The 26,661-nt window shown below is 30.7% G+C and overlaps 2 protein-coding genes across 9 annotated transcripts in view; both read right to left on the reverse strand.

Moving 5' to 3' along the window:
- Nucleotides 1-82: 82 nt before the first annotated feature.
- Nucleotides 83-13,253, reverse strand: LOC145202546 (transcription factor unc-3-like). 4 transcript variants are annotated; one of them, XM_090082868.1, is made up of 14 exons: nt 12,258-13,253; nt 11,304-11,981; nt 9,369-9,511; nt 9,033-9,244; nt 8,810-8,865; nt 8,631-8,704; nt 6,451-6,601; nt 5,668-5,928; nt 5,434-5,560; nt 1,632-1,714; nt 1,281-1,556; nt 913-1,138; nt 576-755; nt 83-497 (listed from the first exon to the last, which is right to left on the reverse strand). In XM_090082868.1, the coding sequence occupies exons 6-14, from the start codon at nt 8,666-8,668 to the stop codon at nt 451-453; spliced, it is 1,389 nt and encodes a 462-aa protein (XP_089938994.1). In that variant the 5' UTR covers nt 8,669-8,704; nt 8,810-8,865; nt 9,033-9,244; nt 9,369-9,511; nt 11,304-11,981; nt 12,258-13,253; the 3' UTR covers nt 83-450. The 4 variants fall into 4 exon arrangements, with proteins under 4 accessions (XP_089938994.1, XP_089938991.1, XP_089938993.1 ...); XM_090082865.1 differs by lacking the exon at nt 12,258-13,253 and having other exon boundaries at nt 11,162-11,339; XM_090082867.1 differs by lacking the exons at nt 11,304-11,981; nt 12,258-13,253 and adding an exon at nt 9,665-9,812 and having other exon boundaries at nt 934-1,138.
- Nucleotides 13,254-15,297: 2,044 nt separating this feature from the next.
- Nucleotides 15,298-26,661, reverse strand: part of LOC145200419 (leucine-rich repeat serine/threonine-protein kinase 1-like) — a 49,986-nt gene continuing 38,622 nt past the window's right edge. For all 5 annotated transcript variants that reach the window (XM_090083621.1, XM_090083620.1, XM_090083619.1 and 2 more), the window contains 4 exons: nt 20,462-20,658; nt 16,555-17,311; nt 16,431-16,469; nt 15,298-15,874 (listed from right to left, as the gene is read on the reverse strand). In XM_090083621.1, coding sequence (XP_089939747.1) covers nt 15,540-15,874; nt 16,431-16,469; nt 16,555-17,311; nt 20,462-20,658 — 1,328 coding nt within the window. In that variant the 3' untranslated portion in view covers nt 15,298-15,539. The remainder of the gene's footprint in view (nt 15,875-16,430; nt 16,470-16,554; nt 17,312-20,461; nt 20,659-26,661) is intronic.

Below are 26,661 nucleotides of genomic sequence, written 5' to 3' on the forward strand. Positions count from 1 at the left end.
ATCCTTTAAACTTTTAAAATGGAATTTTAAAAAGATGATCAAATGCACATAGAAGGTCAAATCACATAAAAGAAGAATCAAATGGCACATAGAAGGTAGAAATTAAATGCACAAAGATTTATATCCGAAATCTACTCAATATAATTTAAAATATTCATATAACAATTTAAATATTGTAGACTGTTTGCTTAATTGCTTTTGAAAGCCAGCTCTACCAACCAATCATTTAAGTAGAAAACCGAACATAAGTAAACTAAATGGCAACATTATTTTGCTTGTAAACGCAATTAATTTCTAAAATCTTTTTTGAAACTCAAACATTTGACCAAAAACTTCAATACTGAGTTTGTAAGAGAAAACACCCCAACCATGCTGGTATAGTAAATCTGAAGACAAATAACTTAAAAGATAACTAGTTGGTTGCATGATTAAGCTCGAATGTCATCTTCTTTATAGATACTGCTGTGCAGTGTATGTAGACGCTGAAACTGCACATTCTAAATCGTTAAATAAACAATCATTAAGTAAATATTCATTATGAAAAATGATTATGAATTTAAAAAAATAAATAAAACCTGGTGCAGCTTCTTGTAGTAATTGGTAATTTCTCTCAGATCCTAGATGAATCATTTGTTTATGCTGAAAGTTGCGATATATTGCTGGGTCATGTTGCGCTGTGTAGTGAAATACGTTAGCAGAATAGTTATTTGCAGGAAGGTTTTGAGTTGACGTAGAATCAGTCGGGGAATGCTGAGCTATTAAATAAGTATGAAATCTTTTGTATATTTAGGTAAAAGATCTTTAAAAATATATATATTCTGAACTAGAATTTCTTCATGAAATGCTTAAAAAAAAGCTTACAAAATAAGTTATTAAATATCTTAAGTTTTTTCAAATTAGCACGAAGGTAACCTTGGCTAAAAACGTAGTTACATGGCGATGATATCGGTGAATAGCTAATCAAATTGTTAAAGGGATTTGGCGAATGAGCAAGAGTTGCTGGGACAAGCATCGACGCGACATTCTGTTGAAAAGCGAAATGATCATCTTGCATAGATCCTACTCGGCCGCAAATAACATGTCTATTCTCTAGCTTGACACGTTTGTTAAACACAAGCGTGCTACTTTCATCTTGGCGCTTAATATAAAAAAGTCAAGTTTACTTGTTATTTCAGCTTTTTGCACATTTTAACCAGGAAGTAAGAAATTATCATTTGGAACCCGGAAATGAAAATATGCAAAAATATAACATGGCAAATATTATCAATTTGTTAACATACTTGAGACTCGTATGCTTGCACAAATATGTCATTTTCCTCATTTGAAACTTCAACTAAACCCTCAATCAATTCAGATTTATTTTGTGGTCGGACAGTCAGCATGTTACGCGAGGTTCGTTGAGGAGATGTTGCCGTGTTGTTATAGTAGGGAGATTGAGGCGAGTCGTAGTTATTTGATATAACTGGTCGAATGCTTTGAAAACCATTTTGTTGAATTGGCGAGGAAAGGGAGTATAATGATTCTACTATATCTGCTGCTCTTTTTAATAAATCTTCCTAAACGGATTTACATTATTTTGAAAAATCTCATTAGAGAAAAATTGATTTAAAATATACAATATGATTAATTACCTTAGTTAATTTGATAGGATCATTAGGATGTCTTGGTATTAGTTTAGTTAATCTTGAAAATCCATAATCAAGAGAAGGTTCGCCTAAAAATGTTAAAATATACTCCAACCTTAAAGTAGGGGGGGGTCCAAAATTCTATATATTTTGTTTAACCAGTTATTCTTAATTAACTTTTGTAGAAAAGTTTTAAAAACAATTCAGTTTTTTCTATTTTTTTGTGGTTGGCCTTCTACTTCTATTTAAACATTTTTAAAGATACATAAAAAAAAAAAAAAAACATAAAAGAAAAATCTTTGCAGCGGTTTTTTTGCGTATAAAGTTACGCAACTTTATTTTAAAATTTATGCAATTTAAATTTTGATTGGATAAATTTGAATTAAAATGAATAATAGTTGCGTCTTAAAAAAAAATGTAATAAAACTTTTTTTTGTTAAAACGTAAAACTTTTATATACTTAAAAAATAGCTTATTATTGTTAACTAAATTTAGATATCAATTAAAATGAAAAAAATTGTAACAAGACGTAATAACAAACTAGTTTTAAATCAAAATAAACAAACTCCTTTAGAAAGTCTCCCTGTAGTTGATAAATTTTATCATACAAAGTTGCCTTTACTCAGAGATGTTCTTGCACTTGTCTTTAACGAAGTCAACAATAAAGTATCTTTTGAAAGTGCTTGTCGAAGAGTTGCAAAGTTAGTAGAAAGTCATTGGACAGAGCGTAATATCTACACAATATCATATCAGGCCATTTTAAAACGTCTGCAATGTGAAATCAATGAATATCGCTACTTAAAAGGTGTTGACAAAAACAAGCAAGGTGATAGTTTTTTAAGTAGATGTATTTCTATGAACAAATCCCTTAAAAAACTTTTTGACGTTTTCTGCTTTAATCCAGAACGTCGTGAAAAGCTAGAGAAGTTTTTCGGTATTTCAATGAATGCTGAAGACTACTCGTATCTAGAAAACATGCGTGGTAACAGAAATTTTACTTGTCAAAATGTTGATAAAACTTTCCATCAAAAAGTTGTTAATGAAAAAAGAAAAATGGAGAAAAAGATTAGAAATGAAACAGCAGTTTATCAGACAATGTACGTTGATAATGATGATAGTGAGTTAAGTGAATTTGAAGATGAAGATGAATTTCTTGAAAAAGAATTAACAAAAAATGAATATCAGTTCTTTGAAAAAGACACTGAACCAATTAAAAAAAAGAGAGTGATGTTTGTTGATGTAAGTGAACCAAAACAGCCATACATGACGAGATCAAAATCAAAATTAATGTTTGAAGATAGTTCTCACAATACTTATGTTCCACCTAATGTGCGACAATCAAAAAACTTAGTCTTAAGTGATATCTACCATGCATGTGCAGAGTTAGATGGAGAAGGATTCTCGATGAGGGAAATGCAAGTTGCACTGAAAGTAATCGGCAATCAAATTTTTAAAACAAAATGGAAAATTCCAGATGAAACTGACCGTACATCAAAGTACGATAAAAATAACTGTGAAGCTATTGAGAACACATTTATTGATTCTAACACACTCCCAACACGCAGTGCCATTCGTAAAAAACTAAAACAGATGCACGCGTATTCTCTTGGCTTGATTGCAGACAGAGTTGTTCAAGCTAAAAATAGTGGCGATATAATAACTCACGCAACTGACTCTACCACTCGAAAACATGTTGGGACCTTTGCACCTTCTGGTTTACATATTAACCGAGAATATTATTTTCCTTTGCCTACATTAGCAATTGCTTCAGAAACTACAGCAAATATTGCAGATGGAATAAAAACAACATTCGAAATGTTACAGGAAGCCTCAAAATACACCTCAGAAGAACTATACCAGAAGGTAGACGTTCATATGACTGACAGTACTGTTCATAATATAGGAATATCTAAAGTCACAGCTGATATACTCAATAGAGAAATTCCTGCTGGTCAACTGTTTTGCACTTCACATACAGCTTTAGGTTTTGACAGAGCTATTGAAAAAGTTCTAAATCAAATTGAAAATGAAATGAATATGGATAACCTTTTCAAAGGCTTTCTGTTAGATATATCTATTAACAAAAGTACGGAAACGTTGTCCTTAACCTTTCTCTCATGGGTACTAAACTTGTTTGGTCCGAGTTTTATTCAAAAACCATGGAATTATTATAAAGAATTTAAAACTTTTATGCAGCGTAAAAACAAAGATATTTTTCTTTTTGAATTTAAAGATGTTCGATTTGAATGTCTTTCGAAATGTTCTTCTATAGTTTGCTTTCACTGGGATGACTTTAAGGAGTTTTTGGACCAACATGAATATATTACAAATAAACTTGCTTGTTTAGTCCGAGATTCTATGAATTTTGATTACATTATAGTTACTTTAGTCGTGGTAGCAGCTTTTGGAATGCAAGTCATTTCACCATTTTTCTGTAAAACTAAAGGTAAAGCCACGCATTCTAAACTGCAAATATTCTTTAGCAAGATGCATTCAAGCTTATCTAATGATGTCATAAATCAACAATTCTTTGAATTTAAAGAGCCATGTGTTCAAGGAGTATCAAAGAGACTATTTGAAAATCTCATTAAAGAAGATTATGGCTTAGAAGTTGTTGATGTAGTTCGAAAATACTCATCAAAGAACTTTGATGATTGCATTATTCTAGCAAATATAGTTCGGAAAAGTTTAGCTATAGTTCTTCAACACCAAAGAGGAAAGCATTATGGGTTTGGAGAAAGAAACAATGAACGGTTACCTGATGAGTATTACGTTTTTAATCAAGTCGTTGGAGTTGATAAAGCAATTACAAATAATATTGAACTTGAGCGTCAGTGTGGAACTCATAGCAATCGACTTCGAAAAAAACCGTCACTTTCAACAGTTTCACGTGGTAATGTTCTTAAATATTCAAATAATTTAAGAAATGAAGATTCAAGTAATTTAGAACTATTTCGGAAAATGGGTCCTATTGTTAGAAAAATTGAAAGTATAGAATATATTTGGAACCAGCGACAGATTCAGCTGAGACAAAGCGGCTTAACTAAAAAAGAACAACAAGCTTTACATCAGGAGAAATTCTATTTTAACTTGTTTAAAACTACAAGGCGGCCCATTTACTTTTGGATCAGATGTAAGTGAATATATTGAAAAAGAGAAAGATCTGATAAAATGCCAAAAACGATTGAAGAATGAAGTAATTTATTTTAGAGATACAAGTAGGTCATTGCCGCGGAAATCAACTCTATTTAAAATCATGATTTTTGATAAAAATACAAAAAAGCGCCGTCTTATGACTATAGAAGAATATGCTACTAATTTGAAGGTTCTACTTGGAAAGTCATCACAGAAATCCACAATCACCTACGATGACTTCCACAAAGTTATTTTGCACTTTCAATAGAGATCGAAACAAGTTATTATTAATATTAGACTATCTTAATGATGTGCAATGTCTAATTTTTTGTGTTATTTATAAATAGGCATAATGATTACATATTTTATTAATAAAATGAAAAAAAATTTACTATGTGTTTTACATCGCTTATATTTGAAAATAATAATGATTTCATTTAATTTACCAGTAAATTCTTTTGTGAAAAAAATCACTTTTTTAAAAAATTGAAGTAGAAGGCTAAATATTGATAATGAAGTAAAAAAATTGTGAAATTCGAAATCAGCATAAAAAATTAATTAAGAAAAAGTGGTTAAACTACAAAAAATCTAAAAAAAGTTAATTTTGGACCCCCCCTACTTAAAGTGCCAAATAATAAAGAAATTTGACTTGTAAACTATAAATGAAACTTACAGCTATAAAAAAAATAAATTGGTGGTCCATTGAAAATGGGTTTTGAATTTACAGCAAGTACAACTTCAACAGTAGCTGGTATTGGATGAGATGGAATCTGAACCCTTAATGCAGACGTTGAAAAAACCTACAAGCAAATTCATTCGTCATTTGAGTTTGTGCATAAATTAAAAAGCGAGTTACGTCATTTAGGTTTGTGCTTAAAAAAGCAAATTATCTTTTAGAAAAAATCACCTCAACACTCCATACTAAAAAACTTCCAAATATGACTTGGATCCCTTCAAAAAAGTTTTCTCCTAAAATAACAACATGCATGCCACCAGTAGTCCAACCTTCGTTTGGAATCATAGCCTTAATTACAGGAGCTGCATCTGTTGTATTATCAAGTTTTAACTTTACCAAAGATCTGCGTCCGTGCTTAGAGTTGTTATGCACAAACATGTTAGTAGAAACGCCGATTACATCATTTGTGTCTGGGTTGGTCACAATTGCAATCTGCAAGAAAAGTTTAGCTAACGTAAATTTGACAATGCAAGTTTTACTTTCAAAGAAGTAATGAATTTGTTTACTTTCTGGGTGATTCAAAAAGACTAGATAGTACCCGAGATATACTTCAATATATATTTAACATTAGACGAAGTTTGTTTTTTTTATAGAAAAGAATGTCTTTCATTAACTTTTTAAAAAATTGCTCGATTTCTTGTGTTATTTTCACTTTGATACAGTGGAAAAAACAATAAAAATTTTATCTTCAGCATATTTACTTTGAAAATATTTAAATTATTTTGACAGACTTATTATTTGCAAAAAAAAAAAAAAAAAAAAAAAAAAAAAAAAATATATTGCTATATAAAAAAACAAACAAACAAACAAAAAAAAAAACAAGAAAAAAACTAAATTGAGTTTTATCATTTTAATAAGAAGATTTAATTAAGATTATCGTTTTTCAAAAAATTATTTCTTTTCTAAAAAAGATATTTAAAAGTTTTATCTATTTTGTTATATTTTTGAATTTACCTGAAACCTTCTTATATCTCTCGGGTTTCCAGCCGTCTTTAAACAATTTTGGTTACATTTCATGAAGAATTTTACAAAATACCGCTCAACTATTACGCAATCTGACGGTGTCTCGTTTCTGTTCCCACAGGATTTTTTTTCACAACAGCGACTGGAATGCAAAGTAATTTTTTCAATTTTTCTTAAATTATTACATTTAATTTAATCTTAAACAAAGTTCTTTTAATCTATTTTTATCTTAAATACAATTTAAAAAAAAGCAAAAAAAAACTTTGTTATCACCAATAACATTTTTTTAACTTCAAAAATGTTATTGGTGTTAACAAAATCGGATGGTAATATTTTGTCACCTGGCGCAAACTTCTTGGAAAAACACATTTTAGGAAAAATACATTTTAGGAAGAAACTTGAAAAGTATACTGTTTAATTTTTATCTATATATTTTTAGGTTTTAATTAAGCTCATAAAAACAAAAATTTAATTAATTAGATCCTTAAGCTATTATTTCTATAAAATCTTTAATCAAAACCTAATTATCCAAAGATTAAGAGATGATGATTTCGATGGAAGGATAAAACCCAGATGTATTAGATGTACCCAATAAAAATACTCATTATTTAGTATGCGTGGCCATTTTTATCATTTTTTCACAAATTTCAATACCATTTACATTTGTATTAAGACCATCTGTTGATGTTAATAGCAAATCTATAAAATATTTTAACAATTCTGATTTGTGTTTATTTTTAAATTCATAACAAACATTATATAGAAATTCGTAATATATTCAGTATATTATTTGTTCAAACCCCTAGTTAAATTACGCAAACACCGATCAAGGAGGGTGAGAACTCTCTACCTTTACTATTGATAAGAAAATAAAACTGTCTTATTTTTTATGGATTTTTATTAGGAGTTGTCAAAGTTGATTTGATATTGTTCTATTTAGCAGGACCCGAAGATATTTTATAAACGGAATAGTAAACGGAATAGCTTCCATATAAATTTTCCTCATCAGTGCTAATCTAATACTGGTAATGATGGTGGTAGTTCAACTTCAGATTCTGATGTATCTATCAACACCTCAATGTTTTAGCTGGCATCTGAATTAATGCTTTCGTTAAAGTTAAAGGTAGCCTTTTAATCGGTAGTTAAATGATCGTCAACTACGGAGGTAATATTTTTATGGAAAATATCACCAACAGAGTACGCAGCTGAAGATGAAGGGATTTTAAACAGTGATTTGGTATAGTAAGACTTCATCGTATTCTTCTATTTGGTCTTTTGAACTGAATATTTTTTCTCATCCTATCCAAACATTTAAAAAAGTTATTAATTAAAAAAAAATTAACATTTAAAATAACAAGCAAATTGTAAACAGCAAATCTAAAGTAAAATTAAAAACTTACGTCGGTCTCAGTTATGAGAGCTGTTCATCCCAATGATGAAAAATGATTTCAATGATGAAAACTTACTTCTCAGTGGAAATCAAATTAATCAATTCGCTGAACTTTAATGCAAACTTACACAATTAACTAATATTAAACAAAGATTTCCGCGTAAATATTTATAATTATCATTTACAAATATATAATTTTATTTGTAAAGATATATTATTATTAGATTGTTCGTTAAAATAAAAGTTGTAAAGTTCAAAGATTTAATTTATTACAATAACCATGAGCTATAAAAACAATAAAACTATATGAACACTTTGAATACTTTTGTTCTAAACATGAGCGTTTATATGATTAAAAAGCAATGTAATTTTTAAAAACGACGTTAGCAGTCTTTGCAAAATACCCCATTAACACCCAAAGCTTAAGTGTTTTTTTTTTAAACACCTTACAGTGAAATTTCGTATTTCCCAAACACTGAACACTGAACAAATTAAAAAGAGAGAACAACAAAATATAAAACTATTAATTTATATATATATATATATATATCTATATATATATATATATATATATATATATATATATATATATATATATATATATATATATATATATATATATATAAAAGAAAAGAATAACCTGCAAGTTGATAAAAAAAAAAAAATTAAATATCATAGATTAATTGCGTTCCTTTTTTCTTTTTTTTTGTTAAATCCTAAACATTAAACAAATAATACACGATCTGCACATCACTTACGCACGAGTTAGAAGTACGTTTACCTGCACATTACTTCGTGAGTTAGAAGTACGCGACACATCTCAGGATTCTTATCCTGTCCTTCGTAACGTATTACCTGTAACGTATACAAAAATACTTTTATTTACTTATTCACTTTTACAAAGTGAAGTAGTGAAAGAGTGAATTCTCATCAAAACACTTTAAAATTTTTTCTACTTACCGCACCGCTTTGTGCATCAATAAGTTTGACGTATATATCTTGAGTAGTTTGAAAACCTTTCAAGAGATTATATATCTTTTTAGAGATTGGATAAAAAGAGAGATTTAAAAAGAGATTCGAAATATGCAAAGAACATGCATAATAACAAGTGCTGTAATCATTTACATATATTTGCGCACAAATATTTTTTTCAAAACTTACAAACAAAATTTTAATTACTTACCGCTAGCAAATTTTAGGCTCAACTGGTATTGAATTCCATTCCGCTTTTGATTTGTGACGTCATTATCTTGGACAAAGCCAACAAAAATACCTTTTTCAACTTCAATTGCGGCATCGTTTTTATCGTAAAAGGAAAGCACAAAATGGAAGAAGTTGCTTTTGCGAAGATTTGTCGGTGGTTGCTTTTCAAATACCACTTTCTTCAGTGCGAAACTGAAAAAATATTGTTTGGTTGAAAAGAGATTTTCATGGTTTTTTAATTTCATAGTTTACAGCTAACTTAATTTTACGGTCAAACATCGATGAATTAAGAAATAAGAGGACATTTTTTACATACTCATAAGCTGGTGAGTTCTGCTGTAAAAGTGTTGATTTTATCAGCAATCGTGAAAGATTATCTTCTCCTGCAATAGTTGACGCATAACTGGTATCTTTCGAGGTTTCATCTAGGAATGTGAATATAGTATTGCCATTGATTTCCTGAAACAAGAACAATAAAAACGCTAACTCAAATCTCCTTGGAGTGAAATAATTTTAAATATGGTCTAATTTTCCCTCGGGGCGCAATAGAGTTATATGTTTTTCGATGGTAATTAATGGTATGAAGTTTCAACATGACAAAACTATATTTACCAAAGCCATCACTCTTTAGAAACAGCGAAAGTAAACTGAAGTCAGACTATCTTTTTCGAAAAAAAACTCAGAACCAGCAATGTATGAAACATTTTATCCCCTTAAAATAGCACAATGAAACTGCATTTGTCATTATTGTCTTTTGTTTACGCGTTATTTGTCATTAGACTTTTATACACTTTTTCTTACTTTTTACGCTTCCTTAAGCATATGAAATACAAATACATTTGCAATAGGCACGTGAAAATGGCTTTGTCAACTACAAAAATGTTTATGAGAGTTTCTTATAAATCACGACTTTTGAGTTTGAGATAATTATAAACAGTACAATTAGCTTAAACAATAATTTTAAAGTAAACATCTTTTTGGTTTTTTTACATTTGCTTTGGCGAGTTCGTCGTCTGAGTGCCGTTAATGCAGTCATTCTGTAGGATTGAATTTACAAAAAATACTCCTTATTTACATATTCAATAATATTTATCGTTTTTATTTTTTAAAAATACTTTTTTTTTCTTTCATGATGACTTTTAATTCGGGTTTAAAATTAAACTGTTCTTTTAAAAACTTCAGTATAAGTTTTTTAAACGAAGAAATATTCCCCGGAGTCAAAGTTGTTAGAAAAGTTCAACGATTTCCTTTTGACGATGACAAAAGTATTTTAGTGTTTTTTCATAGTCAATTAAATTTTAAGGTTTTCGCATCCGAAAATGCTGCACGGCAGTCTATTTACTAAATAGTAATTAAACAGTTAAACTTAACTGAAGTGCAATTTATAGGTAACATATAACCTATTAGAACGCAAAATATTAAGTTCTCAGGCCGAAAGTTACATTAAAAGTTTTAGCTGTATTAAGTTTAAGTTACGTGAATCTTATGCTATAAATAATTACATAAGTTTAATAGAACTTCTGCTTTCTGTATGAAACAAAAAGGTTTTTAACAATATATTTAATTTAGTTCGTACTTAACAATATTTATAGTTCAATTATGCATCTGTTGTACATTACCGGAAATGTCTTTAGTTACTTCAATGTATGTATATACTTTTAACTTTTACGTTTGTATAAAGCGTGTGTTAGATCTCGTGCATCTAGTCTCACTTATTGATTTTCGTCTAGTCGTTTTATAAATAATTTGGAACAGCACAACAAAATTATGCTTTATTGAAACATGCTATAACTAAAAATTTGTGTAATCGCTGGAGAAAGCTTTTTTTTTGTAAAAGAAAAGTTTAACGAACGTTGTCATTTAATTTGTGCCATAATGGCGATGGAATTTACTTAACTTTCTCTTAAAGTTTTTCACATAGGTCCATTTGATAACCGTGAGTGCGCTGGCCATTGGAGGATATAACTCAAAATCTGTTTATATCGTCCGAGAAAGGAAACGCAGTTCAAAATTTAGAGTAAAATTATCAAAAATGTAAACAGTATTGTTAATTTTGTATGTTCTGTTGTAATTTTATTCTGAAAACATCATCTCCAGCAAGATGCCTACCGTGGAATGGCTGCAGCTTTCTTTAAAGTAAATCATCGAATTTCCCTACTTCTTGCGCATATTGCCTAATTGCTGTACAGCGTCTGTTTTATGTTAAAATAAAAACTTTTTTTAAAAAACATTTTTTTTTTTTTTAACTTACTTTACAGGGTTAACAAGTTCTTCTGAAATCATGAACGAACTCTACGTAACAACCATAGCCGCGTCAGATTTTTCCACGTTTTTCTGCTAGTCATTTCAGCTGTACAACGTCAAAACACAGTATCTGTATTTTTCATAATTGGATATGAAAATGATTTTGTAAAGTACGTTGGGCTGCCTCCTTAACTTCATACTTATCACTTGAAGCTTCATAGTATGAAGCTTCAAGTGATAAGTATCATACTTATCACTTCATACTTATCACTTGAAGCTTCATAGTATGAAGTTTCAAGTGATAAGTATGAAGTTAAGTTGGCGGCCCAACGTCCTTTACAAAATCATTTTCATATCCAATTATGAAAAATACAGATACTGTGTTTTGACGTTGTACAGCTGATTTGGTAGACTGTCCTTTAACCTTTTCCCGAAAGCCTCAGCGCGTCGATAACTTTTATGGACAAATGTGTAGTCGGCCATCATAATTGAATAAGACTGACCTTACAAGTATTATTTTGTAGAATTTCTTAAACCATTATTTGAAGGTAGTCGTTGGTATGCCAGTCAAATTCTTTTTCCTATAGGATCCATTTGTTAAAGCATTTCGACCATACTGATATTACGCTTTAAAATCGCTACCAGTTTGAAAGATATTTTTAATTCTTTAAGGAACTGTCAATTTCTAAACATTAAAATTTTAAAATTTTAGCTAATAGTTTATAGATATAACTTTAAAAACTTTGAGTCAAAACTTTTATTACAAACTTCGTAAAAATCAGGGAAATAACTTGATACTTTATCAAAATTAAAAACGAATCAAAAATAAAATCAAAAGGTTGATATCAATTCGTTGCATAAAATAAATTTTGACCATAACAAAAACATGTTCCTTACACTAATTTTCGGAATTTTTAATACACTAATTTTAAAAATTTACAAAAATTATTTCTTTTTTTACCTGAAGTTTCCAAATACGTTTTCTTCCGCTCACATTGTAAAAAGATTTTGGGACTTATATCCTAGTAACAAGGGCACTTATATCCTAGCAACAAGCTGATTGATTCAAATTTTAAAGTAAAACCTGCCTGATCTTCTCAAGGCCCCCCTTGTTCCATATGAAATTAGTGATTTTAATAGTGATTTTATGAACGGATTTGAAGCAAATCTGATAATGTTTAGGGGTTGCTATGATTTTTAACATTATTGTCGTTTTGACAATTATAATTGTATAACTTGCGCGTTACAGCAACAGCTGCATAAGAATAAAATAAAACAATTCAGCAATAAAAATAAGTCTCAAACAGCTTGTTAAGCTATCTATGATAGTTTCACCTTCGATGCAGTTAGAAATTTTTTTCTGTGCAAATCTACAAGACGAAGTAGAATATTGTTTGCGGTCTTCATCTTTTGATATGGTCAAGTTGAATGTCATGATAAGGGCAATGCCTCTTTCCTCGCAATCGTTAACGACTTTCATTGATGAAGTGCCATCTTGTCGCTTTAGAGCGACTTTCTGCTTAGATGGATACTTTAAGTTCTTCTCCATATCTTTTTTTATAGTGATATCGACACGGGAATTAAAAAAAGCTAAACCGATCAAACTCTTGGAAAAGTAACAAAGATGGCGATGCAAAGCTTTTGCCGCAGCATCTGAAATTAAGCGGCTAAAATATTCAAGAACCCTGAGAACAGGGAATTCGAGGGCCTGAGCCACTGTTCCTATAACAAAGAGTGCACGGCGATCTGAGATATTGACAGGATCAAGAGATGATGCAACATTTGGAGAAAGGACTGTCATCTTCATCTTTTTTGTTGAACTGCCAGCATTAGAAGCAGATAATGTTTGGAATTCTACATCATCTTCACATTCTGAGGAACTAGAGCAACTGCTGGTTGTATATTCCATATTTTTGTGCAATTCACATCGCAGGCGCTTGTCTTCAGCTCGATTTTCTGAGTCTCTTTCGAGTTTCTATAGCTGCTAAAAATTGATCAATTAACCCATACTGCAGCTCGATGGATATTCTTTTGCCATTTTTCATACAACTGTGTGTATCCTTTGTTGAAAAGTTAAAAAGTGCTGCAAAATAAGCTTCGAAAACTTCTTCTTTCATACGACAGCTGTCAAAGTTTTCTTAAACAGCTGTCGTATGAAAACTGTTCTTTTTAAGAAAAAGATACTCATGATAAAGTTTCTTGAGTTTTCTTTCAGTTAACCCTCTGAGTTGGAATTCTGTCCCTTTCTCTGATTGTTAGTATTGCTTCAACTGTAGATCCAAAATTTTCGCTTCTTGTTTTTCTTCTTCTTAGTGATGGGAAAAAAAAACATCCGAAGAGCGTCTCCTCTCGAAGGTAGCCGAGCAGCGGAGAGTGTTTTGGTTGGTTTACCATTGAGCCACATTTCAGATGATGATCTGAACCCCTAAATATGCTTCAAATAGTCCAATTATTGGTGTGCATTACCATAATTGATAAAGAACCAGAGGTATCTTTCTAAAACATTTTTTTTTTTCCATCAAATGAATCACCGTACAGTGCACTCATGTATATAAATTCCACATAATCTCTCTTTTTTTTTTTTTAGGTTACATTCATTAGGTAACATCTCATTTTCTGAGCAGGGTTGTCTTTTTATATGCGAAGAGCTTTGATGTGCGCGTGAAACAGAATCTTTTCTTAATTGAAATTGAAATATAAATGAGAAGTACTAAATGACAAATTTTCTTAAGCAAGTTTGGTGCAAATAGTCAGCTCCCTATATTAAAAACCTAAAACGTATTTTACTTTCGAACACGAGTTGTTGCCTGTTAAAATTTTGTTTCTGGATAAAAGTTTATAAAGTTTTTGTCGATAGACGGCGCCAATTTGCAAATAACTCAGGAAACACACTATGCGCTCGTAGGAGAGGTGACAGTTTGAACGTTATTTTACGTGTCGTAAAATTTGTGAAGTGGTTAAAAAGTTATTTTTGTTTAAAAACGAAAAAAAGTAATAAAAAATGGCGCTATATTTCGCAATATTGTCATAACAAAGGGAAGAACGCTGCGCAAGCTTATGAGAAAAATTTGTGCTGTGTACAATGAAGCTACTTTATCAAAATCTGCTGTGCGGAAATGATTCGCTCACATTCGTTCTGGTGAATTTGATTTGTAAGATGACTCTCGCTCTTGTCGTACATTTAATAAAAAAGCTGACGAAGTTCTTAAAAAACATTTTTTGTACTACTAATTCAAAAAGCGATGTCCCTTTAAAAATTGTTTGATCATGTAAATAAACGTTAAGGTAGACCGGGGGTATGTTGGCTCCAAGGCCTGGAAGGTCCTTTTGAGCTAGCTCACAGATTTTACATGTTTTAATATTTTCTGTTGATGGGTTAAGGAAAAAATCATTTTTACTCTAAGCATAGCGATGCGGAAGGTTTTACCTACGCAAATGAGACACGTTTGCCATTTGGGCTAACGTATCCTATTTACGCGTACGCGTTTTTGACTCTTAATAAATAGTTTGTGATGGAAAAAAATATTTTTTATTGAAACGTAATTTTTAAATGTGTTTCAATAAAAACATTTTTTGAAAAAAAGAAATAAAACATGAAAAGCGAAAAGTTAGGCATCAAAAAAAAAAAGCAGGCCAACTTGCCCTATTAATTTTAGAATGATTTTCACCATTTAAAATTGGAATTGGATATTTAAAAAAGTACGGAGTTCATTAGAAGCGCATCTCCCGAAGCAATAAACTAACGATTAAAAACATTCATAATATTATAGTTTTTCAGCTTCTTTAATATTCTTTTCTTTTCTCAGCCTCCTCTAATCTCTCTTTTTACACTTGCTTGTCCTTCTATTTGTTTTTGATTAAGATTTTCATACAAATAAATGATTTTAAATTAGTATAAGTATCTCAATCAGGTACGAAGCCGAACCTCTCGAAGCACCAACGTTACCGTTACGACGTTTAAAAATATTTCACAAAACTATCCAACTATGGAAAGACACAAGTTTATAATGGAGAGCATATAAAATAAATTTTGAAAGTTATAAAATTAATTACAAATCATTATACACGCACGCACACTCATTTATAATATATAAAAAAATGCTGTCTGAAAAGAACATCTTTAAAAACTTCGCTAATACCTATTATATATCAAACAAGTATATAATATATAAAAATGTTATCTGAAAAGAACATCTTTAAAAAATTCGCCTATCGCATATCAAACAAGTAGTTTCTCTTGTACTTAAAAATCACTATCATCACTCCACGTCATTAAAGCAAAGCTTAAGTTCTCGCTTCTCTTTTTTTTACTTTGATTGTTTTCGCGGACTTTTGGAAGCCAATCATCTAAAATTTTTCGACCGCAAGTTAATATGAGTTCTTTTTTTCTCTGGCTAATATCGTGACATGAAGAAACCATGCGAAACGGTACGATGATATTTACATATTCGTTGTAACATTTTACCCAAGTATATGGAATCATCGTGTAAGCGTCGCACGTAAATAAGAGACCAAAAGATGTTCCAACGTACATTTTATTTTCAACAATAACCAGAGATTGAATTTGACTTTGATCAACTAAAAAAATGTGTTATAAGAAAAAAACAAAAGACATCAGATCACATGAAAAATCCAGTAGATTAATAACACCATTTTTTTGTGACGCGTTGAAAATAAGACGAAAGCTTTTGTGAAGCTAGAGAGGATGTTTGAAGACTTATAATGAGAAATAAAATCAGTCAGAGGATGGTAGTCGTCATACTGGTTGTTACAATTCAATTTCTTTTAAGCACCAACAAAAAAAAAAAAAAAAAAAAAAAAAAAAGAGGAAAAAAAAACGATAAAATTTAGTTCAGCAGCATCGTTACTTAATGATTATTGCTATTTTACCCAAATGCTACTTCATAAAAAAACCAAAAACGTTTTTCTTATGAGGCTTCCATAAGACATTCAGAGAATTGATCAAAATGATGATGATCAAGATCATTAAGTGGCGATGTTGTTGAATCAACAGATAAAAAGATCAAGCAAGGTTATACTTTCTAAAAAAAGTTCAAAAAGCACTTCAATGTTGAAACGAACTTTTACTATTGACTAAAGTTTTTAATACATTAAAGTTTTTATATAAGTTTACCTTTAGTTACTTTTATCTTTTGCATATTCGCAGAGTTCACTAAAATTTCAAAAGTAGTTTGCGAATCAAAGATAAATACGAATCTTTTAGGACAACATTTGAAAAGACATTATAGGGAACTAACCAGTGTGTGACTCATCATATCGACGAGTATCAAATACTCCTTCAACTACCCTCAAGTTTACATTCCATCTTTGTACTTCTGTACCAGGGAATACCACCATCCAAACATTACTGGATGAAAATTTCTTATTTTGGTTATCGGAAACAAAAAACCGATTTGTTTCTAAGAATGTAACTGTATGATTTATGGGATCTAAACCTGATGATGCTTTTCCTCCATGAACTGGTAAAGTCTCCAACTTTTTAAAAGAATCTGCATCTACATCAAGTATCTGAAGAATTCCCTTTTCCTGACCACACCATAGCTCATATTTGTCAGGTGTTAGACAGGAGTCATCTAATGAGATGTCAGGATCTTTTTCTATAACTATTTTTTCTTTTTTGGCTGGATTTGATTTGAAAATACATATACAGTGTATGGGACTGCATGCAGAAAAAGAGTGAAGAGGAGTCAATCGAACTATTTTAGTTATAGGGTGTAAATTATAGTCAGATGATTCTGGAGCATTAATTCTACTTGGTGAACGTACGTCATCACTATAAACAAGAACATTACCATCAGAGAGGGTAAAAAAAACACGTTTTATTAAAGGACAATGTAAAATGCAAAGTATGCAAGCATGATTGATTTTTTCACCATATGCAACCATCTCGTATCTTAAGGTACAGTAGACTTTAAAAGAACTTTCATCTGTACCTAACCACATATTATTACCAACTAAACATGCTACGACGATTTTTTCTTTTAGTTGAAAATTCTAAAAAGAAGGTAATAGAATATTAGAGAAATTTTATTTAAACAGTTTATTTGCACATAAGTGCTAGAACGCATACATGCTAGAACACATATACCACTGTTCCATAATTTGGGGGTGAGTCAACAATGAAAACACCCGAAAAAATCCTTTGGAGGAATCAAAGTACATACCCATGGGATATCAGAAAAAGGGATTTTAATCAATGATTTCCGCCCGTGAGAGAAATTTGCATTTTAAGTTTTTTCCTATACCGGCTAAATTTGAGAGATTGCTTTTTGACAAATTTTTAACTTTGGCAACTATACAAAGATTTTTTCTTTCAAAATGTTTATTTTCTGAATAAATAACAAAGAAACAAGAACAGACCAAGACATAAAACTGATTTTTACTTCAAGAAGGACTTCTTAGAATGCTTTACTTTAATAGCAAAAAAAGACATTTTTAAAAATATTTCTAAACATGTTTACTGTTATAATCTACAACACAGTTAGCCAAATGAGATCCATATTCTGGGTGAGTCCTGTCTCTCTTGTACCGCTGTCATTGAGGTTTGAAGTTTGAATACAGAGCTTCGGTGGCCTGCTCACTGTAAAGTCCATGAGCTTAATTACTGATAGAGATGAACTGAGACACATGAAAGAACACAGTGTGGGCCTTTGGAGTGATTGAGATTAGAAGTGCCAGACAGGCATCTTTGAATTTGTCAATGTGCTCTTGAAAATTGTCATCCAGTTCTGTTCCAAAGCAAGCTGTGACTACCTTTTCAAATTGTTGAAATGCTTCAACAAATGGAAGTGCTGCATCTACAGGTGCTTTTTGAACTTTTTGTTTTAGAATATCAACATTTTTCAAAAGCTTGTGACAGTGTTGTCCATGAAAATGACCACCATGAAAGGGTTGAAGAGGTAGGTTTAATTCCATAGGCCAATCCTTCCCATCTGGCCAAATGTTGATCAGATTCTTGTACAGATGGTTGACAACTCCCAACAACAAATGTGACTCCATAGGTGGAATTGCTTTCAAAATTAGTGTCTCATCTGTTGCATTGAGCAGAGGTGTGCTAATGACATTTGTAAAATGCTTTGCACCCTTCAAGTCACTTCCTTTCTTAACAAATGCTTGATGAACCTTTCTGATATTTCCAAAAGTTCTCAAGGAACCACAAGTGCCAAGGAGGAGTCAGGATTACACCAACACCAAGGATGTCTGCTGGCGTGGGAATGAAGACCACAGACAATGTTAGCTACTTTCATTTCACATGACAAGATATAGGAAATAGAATTAGCATCTGTCAGCTTCAAAAGGTTTTATATTCTCATATGTCTCAGGCATTCCATCTGATATAGCTATCATTAGCTGTTTCTTTACTACAGAATCCTTTAATGAAGAGCTGCTAAGCCTAGGAGACTGCAAAACAGGACTGTTTGGTGCTGCAGCTATCTGAAGAACACCCAAACTTATCTTTAGAAAGTCACCTCCACCATCTAATCCAACCTTTACAATGTGTTCTTCAGGGACAGCTTGTGCTGATAAAACAAACTGCAATAGGTGACCAACATTTTTACAATGCACAACATCTCTTAGAGTCTCATTGATTGAACATTTTATTTTAGAAACAGTAAAATGATCCTTGAGCATCTGTCCGTATTGTGCAAACTTCTTAGCAAAATTTGACTCAACAAGTCTTTGAGGGGCAATAGAGAAATAACAAGTACTGTCTTATCTAAGAGTTTTTTCTTTCTGAAATTAGAATTTAAGTTTGAGTTTTAATGAATATTGGCACATATAAGAAATTTACCAAGTTTTAATGGTAATTTAGGACCTCCACCTGATTGGCTGAGTCGATGCGTTCCATTTAGAGATGCATCTTGAGTCCCTAACACTGAAGATGCCATATTTCAGCAGTTTTTGTGTTTGCTTTTGTTAGGGCAATCAGATTTGAACTTCTGGCTCCAGCAGTGCATTTATGGGGTAATCTTGGCCCAAGTAATGTTAGACATTTTGCACATCTTTTTTCAGTTTTAGTTGACTTTTCATGAGTTGTATCAACTGCCAACGGAGATGGTGCTTTGCATTTTGTTTTGCCAATTTGACAAATGATACAATCACAAGACAGAGAGTTTCTTGTTTGTTGCTTCACAATGATTGAGTTAAAATCATAGAGCTTGGGAAATGGCTTTGTTGATGTTCCTTTGTCTATTTTTTGGAAGTGAAAACGAAAGTTTGTACACATGCCATATGGAAGGCGATCATCTGCAAAGTTTAAGGGTACAGGGTTATGTTTTGTCAATCTGTTGATCAGGAAAGGTGTTAAGCAGCGATCATTCAGAATGAGTTTTTGCAGAATTCGGCATATTCAATAAATTTAAAAGTTTTTTATGAAATATTTGTCTCCTAATGTGAAAACAAAGTAAAAATGGTAAAAATTATCAAATGTTTAGGATTAACTGGAAATCCAAACATAAGTAGAGTAGAGTAGAGTAGGGATGTGGCAGCTCTAATTTTGAGAAATGCATTAAATTAAAACTTTTAATTTTACATACTATTGCTTAGAAATTCCTGTAAAATAATAATGTTATTTTTGTTATCAAAATAAAAAAACTACATTTTTAAAGAATAAAAAGTATTGAATTATAGCCAAAGTTGAAATTTTGTCAAAAACCCATCTCTCAAATTTAGCCGGCATAGGAAAAAACTTAAAATGCAAATTTCTCTCACAGACGGAAATCGTTGATTTTAAAATCACTTGTTCTGATATCCCATGGGTATGTACTTTGATCCCTCCAAACGATTTTTCCAGGTGTTTTCATTAATGACTCACCCCCAAATTATGGAACAGTGAAACACTCACACATACAGTAAACTAATAGAAATCTGAACCAGCAACAGAGCAAATACTTTTAGCAACCAATAAAAATGTATAAGAAATTGAAAAAAGCTCTCATTATTGGATTTTTCGAAACACTGCAGCTGATGCCACAAGTTATTTAATTAAAATTAAAAACCACTAATAAAATTAAAACAAAAAAATATTATAAGCAGAACCTTTTTTTAAATAATCAAGTATTTTCATAAAGAAAAAGAAAAAGAACAAAAGAGGAATTAAAAGGAAAAGTTAAAAAAAAACAACAAAAAAAAACAACAACTTACTATCTCATGGGTATACTGAAAATCCTTATAGGAGAATACTGTAACAATAGTCTCCTGGCGTATAGAATACTGATTCTTTCGACTGTTAACAAGCCAGATATGTGAACCGATCAAACTTTGACTTGACACAACATTTCGATTACAAAATTTTGGTTCAGAAGTTTTAACACATTGCAAATGAAAATTTTCATTAAGTGCTAAAAAAAAAAAAAAAAAAAAAAAAAAAAGAATAAAACCTATTTTTCTTTAAATATCAAAAAAATATCAAAGCAAAATCAAAAATCAAAAACAAATAAGCTGTAGCAGTGAATACTTCATGCATGTTATCTTAATATCTAACAGAATAAAAAAGCATTAGAGAAGCTTTTCTGAGAAATAGTGAATGGAATATGCTTCAATTGTTTTCTTTGTCATCTTCCTTTTCACTTAACAAAGAATATTAAGTTAAAGCACTTAGTTAAAAAACTTTATTTTTACTGACTCTTGAGGTTTGTATACATTCAGAATGTGAAGCCAACTTTAACAACATACAACTTTAGTAACTTCACTCACCTAATTTAGGACAAGGTGTCTTTTTTATTGCAGGTAACTTGAAATAATTTGCTAATTTTTTAAGTAAATAAAATTGACTACATAATCAGGATGTCAAATACCCAAAAAGCAAAAGCATATCAGCTTTTCAACTCAGTAACTTGATTGGAAAATGTATAAAATGTTTCTTTTATCAAAACTTGTTAATTCTGGAAAGAGAAATAAATGCAAAGTCAAAGACTTGTGGTTGTTGGCAGTAAAAGTTAGCAATGGCAATATCCATACTAGCAGCGATAGATTTATGGAAAAACTTGATTTTGATTTTTTTATATGCAATTGTAAAATACTACTTTGTTCTGAGAATAATTTTGAACTAAAATTTAACAGAATGGCTCAGATCAAATGTACCTGAAAAAGGAAATAAAAACTCTTTGTCATATTGAAAAGAAAAAAGAAGGAACCAAAGGTATCCTTCAAATAGCAGGCATTGATGTCATTGATTCAATTAACTAAGAAACAAAACACTTATTAAAACAGTGTAAAGTAGAAAAACAGGCAACCCAAATGAAGAAATCAACAGACATCCCAAACAAAGAAACAAACAAAGAAACAAAGAAACAAAGAAACAAAGAAACAAAGAAACAAAGAAACTGAAAACAGAAAAGAATAAATCAAGAAAAAGATTTTATGTTGTGCCAAAGTGACTCAAAAATGAGGTCTCTGAAGATTCCAATAATAAAATGACAAAAATAGTTTTTGAAACAAGCAAAGAAGTAAATGGTTTGTATAATACCATGACTTTAAAAAATGTAACTTTAACAAGTTACATTTTTTATAATCATTTTTTTATAATCAGATTTGAGAGAACTTAACAATAATGGTTTTAGTTGTATTCTTTTGACATTTTTTCAATATTGAAGTTAGGAAACTCTTAAGTATAGTTAAAGTAAAATATTATACTGTGTGCAGACAACCTGGTGGAAATTATCTTTTTTATTTTGTTCCTAAAGAATGAGACTTTAAAAAACTCACAGAGATAATTGCAGTCATTTAGAGGAACGACTGAAAGAAAAATGCTAATTAGACAGCAGGTGGATTAAAAAAAAAACTACATAGAAAACTTGTACAGATTGTATGTGACATACATATTAGGGAACACCCACTTGTTAAACTTACAAATTTTTTTTCAGAATTGTTTTACTTAAATTATCTACCCCTGTTCATATCACCATGATTTACCAATATTGCAAAAGCAAAAGAAATATAAAATTTAAGCATTTCACAAATAATTATCCGTGTGCATGTGTGTATATATTTAAATGAATATATATATATATATATATATATATATATATATATATATATATACAGCTGCGGAAAAAACTACGTGAACGATTGCAAATAGTTTTTTTTAATGAAATTTTCAATGTCTTAAAACAAGTTTATAGTTTAATACTATATATGGTTGGATAGAGCGTTTTTTGCTCTATAAGACTGTGTAAAGTGTATTCTCTAATAATTTGTTTAAAATTAAACATATCTAAATGTTCAAAAAGCATCAAATATTTTGCGCGACAAAACCACGTGAACGATTATACAAACGTAAAAGAATAATTTTACTAACATCAACAAATAATAGATTCTAAAAAAAAACAAACATTAATATTTAGTTGCATAGCCTTTAGAATCGATAACGGCCTTGCACTGTCTTGGCATAGATTCTACAAGAGTTTCTAGTAACTGTTTTGGTAATGCCTCCCATTCATACTGTACGGCTCGAAAAAGTTCATCCGGTTTTTGAAATTTGCGACCTCCCAAGCGTCGCTCAACTTCAATCCATAAATTTTCGATTGGATTTAAGTCGGGAGATTGGGCAGGCCACTTCAAAACCGTTATGCTATTATTTATGAGCCAATTTTTTACAGTCAAAGCTGTATGTTTAGGGTCATTATCATGTTGATAAACCCAATTGTGAGGCATTTTTTCTAGAGCGTGTGGCAACATTTGATTAGATAATATTTCCCTGTACTGTAGTTGGTCCATTATACTGTTTACACGGTACAACAGACCAATTCCAGCCCAGGAGAAACACCCCCAAACCATTATATTGCCACCCCCAAATTTTACAGTTCCTATTGTATACTCTTTTGCAAATCTTTTACCTACTGGACGCCTAACATAACCTCGACCGTCGCTGCAAACCATGTTAAATTTACTTTCATCCGACCACAAAACTGTTTTCCAATTTTCAACCGTCCAGTTTAAGTGATCTTTAGCGAACTGTAGGCGATCTTTGACGTGCCTGGGCTTAAGGAATGGTTTCTTTGCAGGTCTGTGCCCATAAAGACCTCCTTCGTTTAAACGCCTTTGAATCGTTCGTGTGCTTACGTTTTCCATGCCTGTTTGCAGACGAATTTCAGGGGCTGTCAAATGTGGATTCTCAAGAGATTTTCGCACAATTTTTCGATCAGTACTAAAAAATAAAATGTTAAACATTAAAATTAACATTAACATTAATATTATTAAGATTAAATATTTAAAAAAATAAAATTAAAGGAATATTACCGCTTATCCGTAATACGTGGACGACCACCTTTCTTAACGATCTTTTTGCTCTTTTCTTGGTGTATAATTTTATGTATTCCACCTTTTGACATCTTCACATGATCTGCAATTTGCCCAATGGACCATTTTTCTTCTTTGCGCAAACGCAAAACCAAGCTTTCAATTTTTGAATCAGTTTGACGAACCATTATAGTTTAATTTTTTTAATTTTTTGATGTTAAACAGAATAATCTTGAGAAATTTAAATGATTGTAAGTTCTTAGAATACCAAAACCACATGAACGATTTTTAAAAGCACTGATTTCGATGTGAATATAATATAATTTGCATCAAAAATGACGCTTTTATAAATCGTTCACGTGGTTTTGTCGCGCAAAATATTTGATGCCTTTTGAACATTTAGATATGTTTAATTTTAAACAAATTATTAGAGAATACACTTTACACAGTCTTATAGAGCAAAAAACGCTCTATCCAACCATATATAGTATTAAACTATAAACTTATTTTAAGACATTGAAAATTTCATTAAAAAAAACTATTTGCAATCGTTCACGTAGTTTTGTCCGCAGCTGTATATATATATATATATATATATATATATATATATATATATATACACACACATATATACATATATCTGTGTGTGTGCGTGTGTGTGTGCATGTGCGTATGTATAACTCCCAGTTTATAGGGGAAATAGTGGTTTGCAGAGGACCTGCTGGAAACTTGAGGAATATTTATATATATATTTACATATGCATAGTAAAGTCCCCTGCAAACCACTAGCCCTTCTCTCTAAACTGGAGTTGTATATATATGATATATATGAAATAAATACCCAAACAGCACATGACACTGGGCAAGAATTCTGGTGAATCATGGCAAGCCAAGTTGACTATATTAGTAACGGGCCAGTACTGGCGCAATTCTGGCAAGCTTCTAGCAATTAGTCGTATCCCATTGCGGTTGCATTTGTTATTGGGCCAACACTGGCCCAATAAAGAAAGATAATAACAATATATATATTGTTATTATCTTTATTTTTGTTGTTGTTGTTGTTGTTTTTGCTGTTATTAATTTATCTTTGTCTTTATTATTATATGTTCCTTTATTATTACTTGTTATTAAAACAATCTAATTAAATTTAAATTAGTTTTAAACTCATTTTAAGTGACCTTGGTTGTAATCTGTTGTCATTTACATTATATTCATGAAATGACTTTGTCAATCATCACTTTCCTTATTTTAGCAATTCAATATAAGAGTGAAACATCCAAATTAAATCTTTATATATTTTTCTATTTTAACTTCTGGATAATCTATTGTTTTTGTTACATGTATAGTTAGAGTTATTTTAAAATGCTTGCAACAAATATTTAAAGATGTCAAATTTGAAATAGTTAATCTACAGAACTCAATTGGTGAGATAACTGTTACCCCTCTACAAAAGACATTTTTTCTTGCTATAAGTGAAAACATGGTAGATAATGATTCAGTTTTTGGAACTGTAGTTAATATATTCTCTGATAACAATTTTAATGTTGAAACTGAACTTGATCATATTTAAAATCTTAGTAGTGATAATGATGATGAAACATTCTCGTCAGATTTGACTACCTTATTGGCTGATTGGGCTGTTTAGTTTTGCTTTAACTTGACTGTTTTGTCATCTTTACTGTGTATTATCCATCTGTTTCATCCTAGTTTGCCAAAAGATATGAAAACTATTTTAAAAACTCAACAGAATTTTATAATTGCTCATGGAGCAGGTGATTATAATTTTTATTTTGGTTTGGCAATTAGTTTAACAAATATATTAAATCACATTTATGAAAAAATAATTTTTCAGCTCTTTTTATGTGCAGTTGATTATTGATGGTTAACCTTTGTTTAATAGCAGTAAAATATTATTTTGACCAGTTCTGTGTCTTTTGCAAGGTTTAAGTATTAAAAAACCTGTGTGATTCAAGTCTGTTAAGAATATTTTTAGAATCACATTTAGATAAAGTTGAACACATTGCAATTTTAGATGACAGAATTCTCAAGTATGTATTGTAACAAGTTGATGATGGTTTTGTTGTTTCACCCTTGCTTCACTTGTTATAATTTAGTTTATTGAAATCTGCACAAAGCTTATTTATTTATTTTATTACAAACAAAATTAATATGCTTATTTCATACATAGTTTTATATGAGATGGTAAATGAAATACATTTTAAACTTATTTAGGCTAACTTTACTAGTGTCTTAAGTAATTTTCTTTCCTAATAATAATAATAATAATTATATAACAACATTTTCTAAATTAATACATTCAATAGCTGCCAATTGGAAAAATGACTTTGGTAAACATAAATGGCACTCTCCTCATTTTAGCAGTGCAATATAATAGGGAACCATTCAAATTAAATCCTTATATTTTTTTCTACTTTAAAATCTGGATAATACATTATTGTTATACATTTTTACACACACACACACACACACACACACACACACACACACACACACACACACACACACACACACACACACACACACACACACACACACACACACACACACACACACACACACACACACACACACAATTTAGTCAAACATTAAAGTTAAATTTTGTATTTAGGTGCTGTAAAAATTAAACTTGAAAGCATCAAGCGAAGGGGTTGAGCGTTAACTGAAGAGTATTTTCACCTTTAAGAAGATCGAAATGGTGGACGAAAAGCTCGGGAAGAATAAAAAAAATTTGTTGAATAAATAGTACTATTTCAAACTATTAATAATATCTGTACTATTAAAATTTTTTTTGTCAATTTGAATTGGAATAAATTTCAAAAAATATTTATTTTTGTGTTTGCTTTTTGTGTGATATCACATTTTCTTCAGAAATGGCTAATAATAGCGTGCTAGGGTATTACATTGGTTAAAAGTAACGAATCAGTGCTGGCATACGATCACGGAGGAGTGCTGGAAAGTGATTCCAGGCCGATGCTAGTCGATTGGCCGTTTTGATATTGGGTTGTCATCAATTCCTGGTATCGCGCCGCTATCGCGCCACTGTTGCAGGCGTATCTGGGCCAGCATTGGGCCTCTAACAGGAG

This window comes from Hydra viridissima, unplaced genomic scaffold, assembly GCF_058129835.1.
Source record: "Hydra viridissima isolate aposymbiotic clone 2 unplaced genomic scaffold, HvirCarnegie_v1 scaffold_3, whole genome shotgun sequence".
Lineage (NCBI taxonomy): Eukaryota > Metazoa > Cnidaria > Hydrozoa > Anthoathecata > Hydridae > Hydra > Hydra viridissima.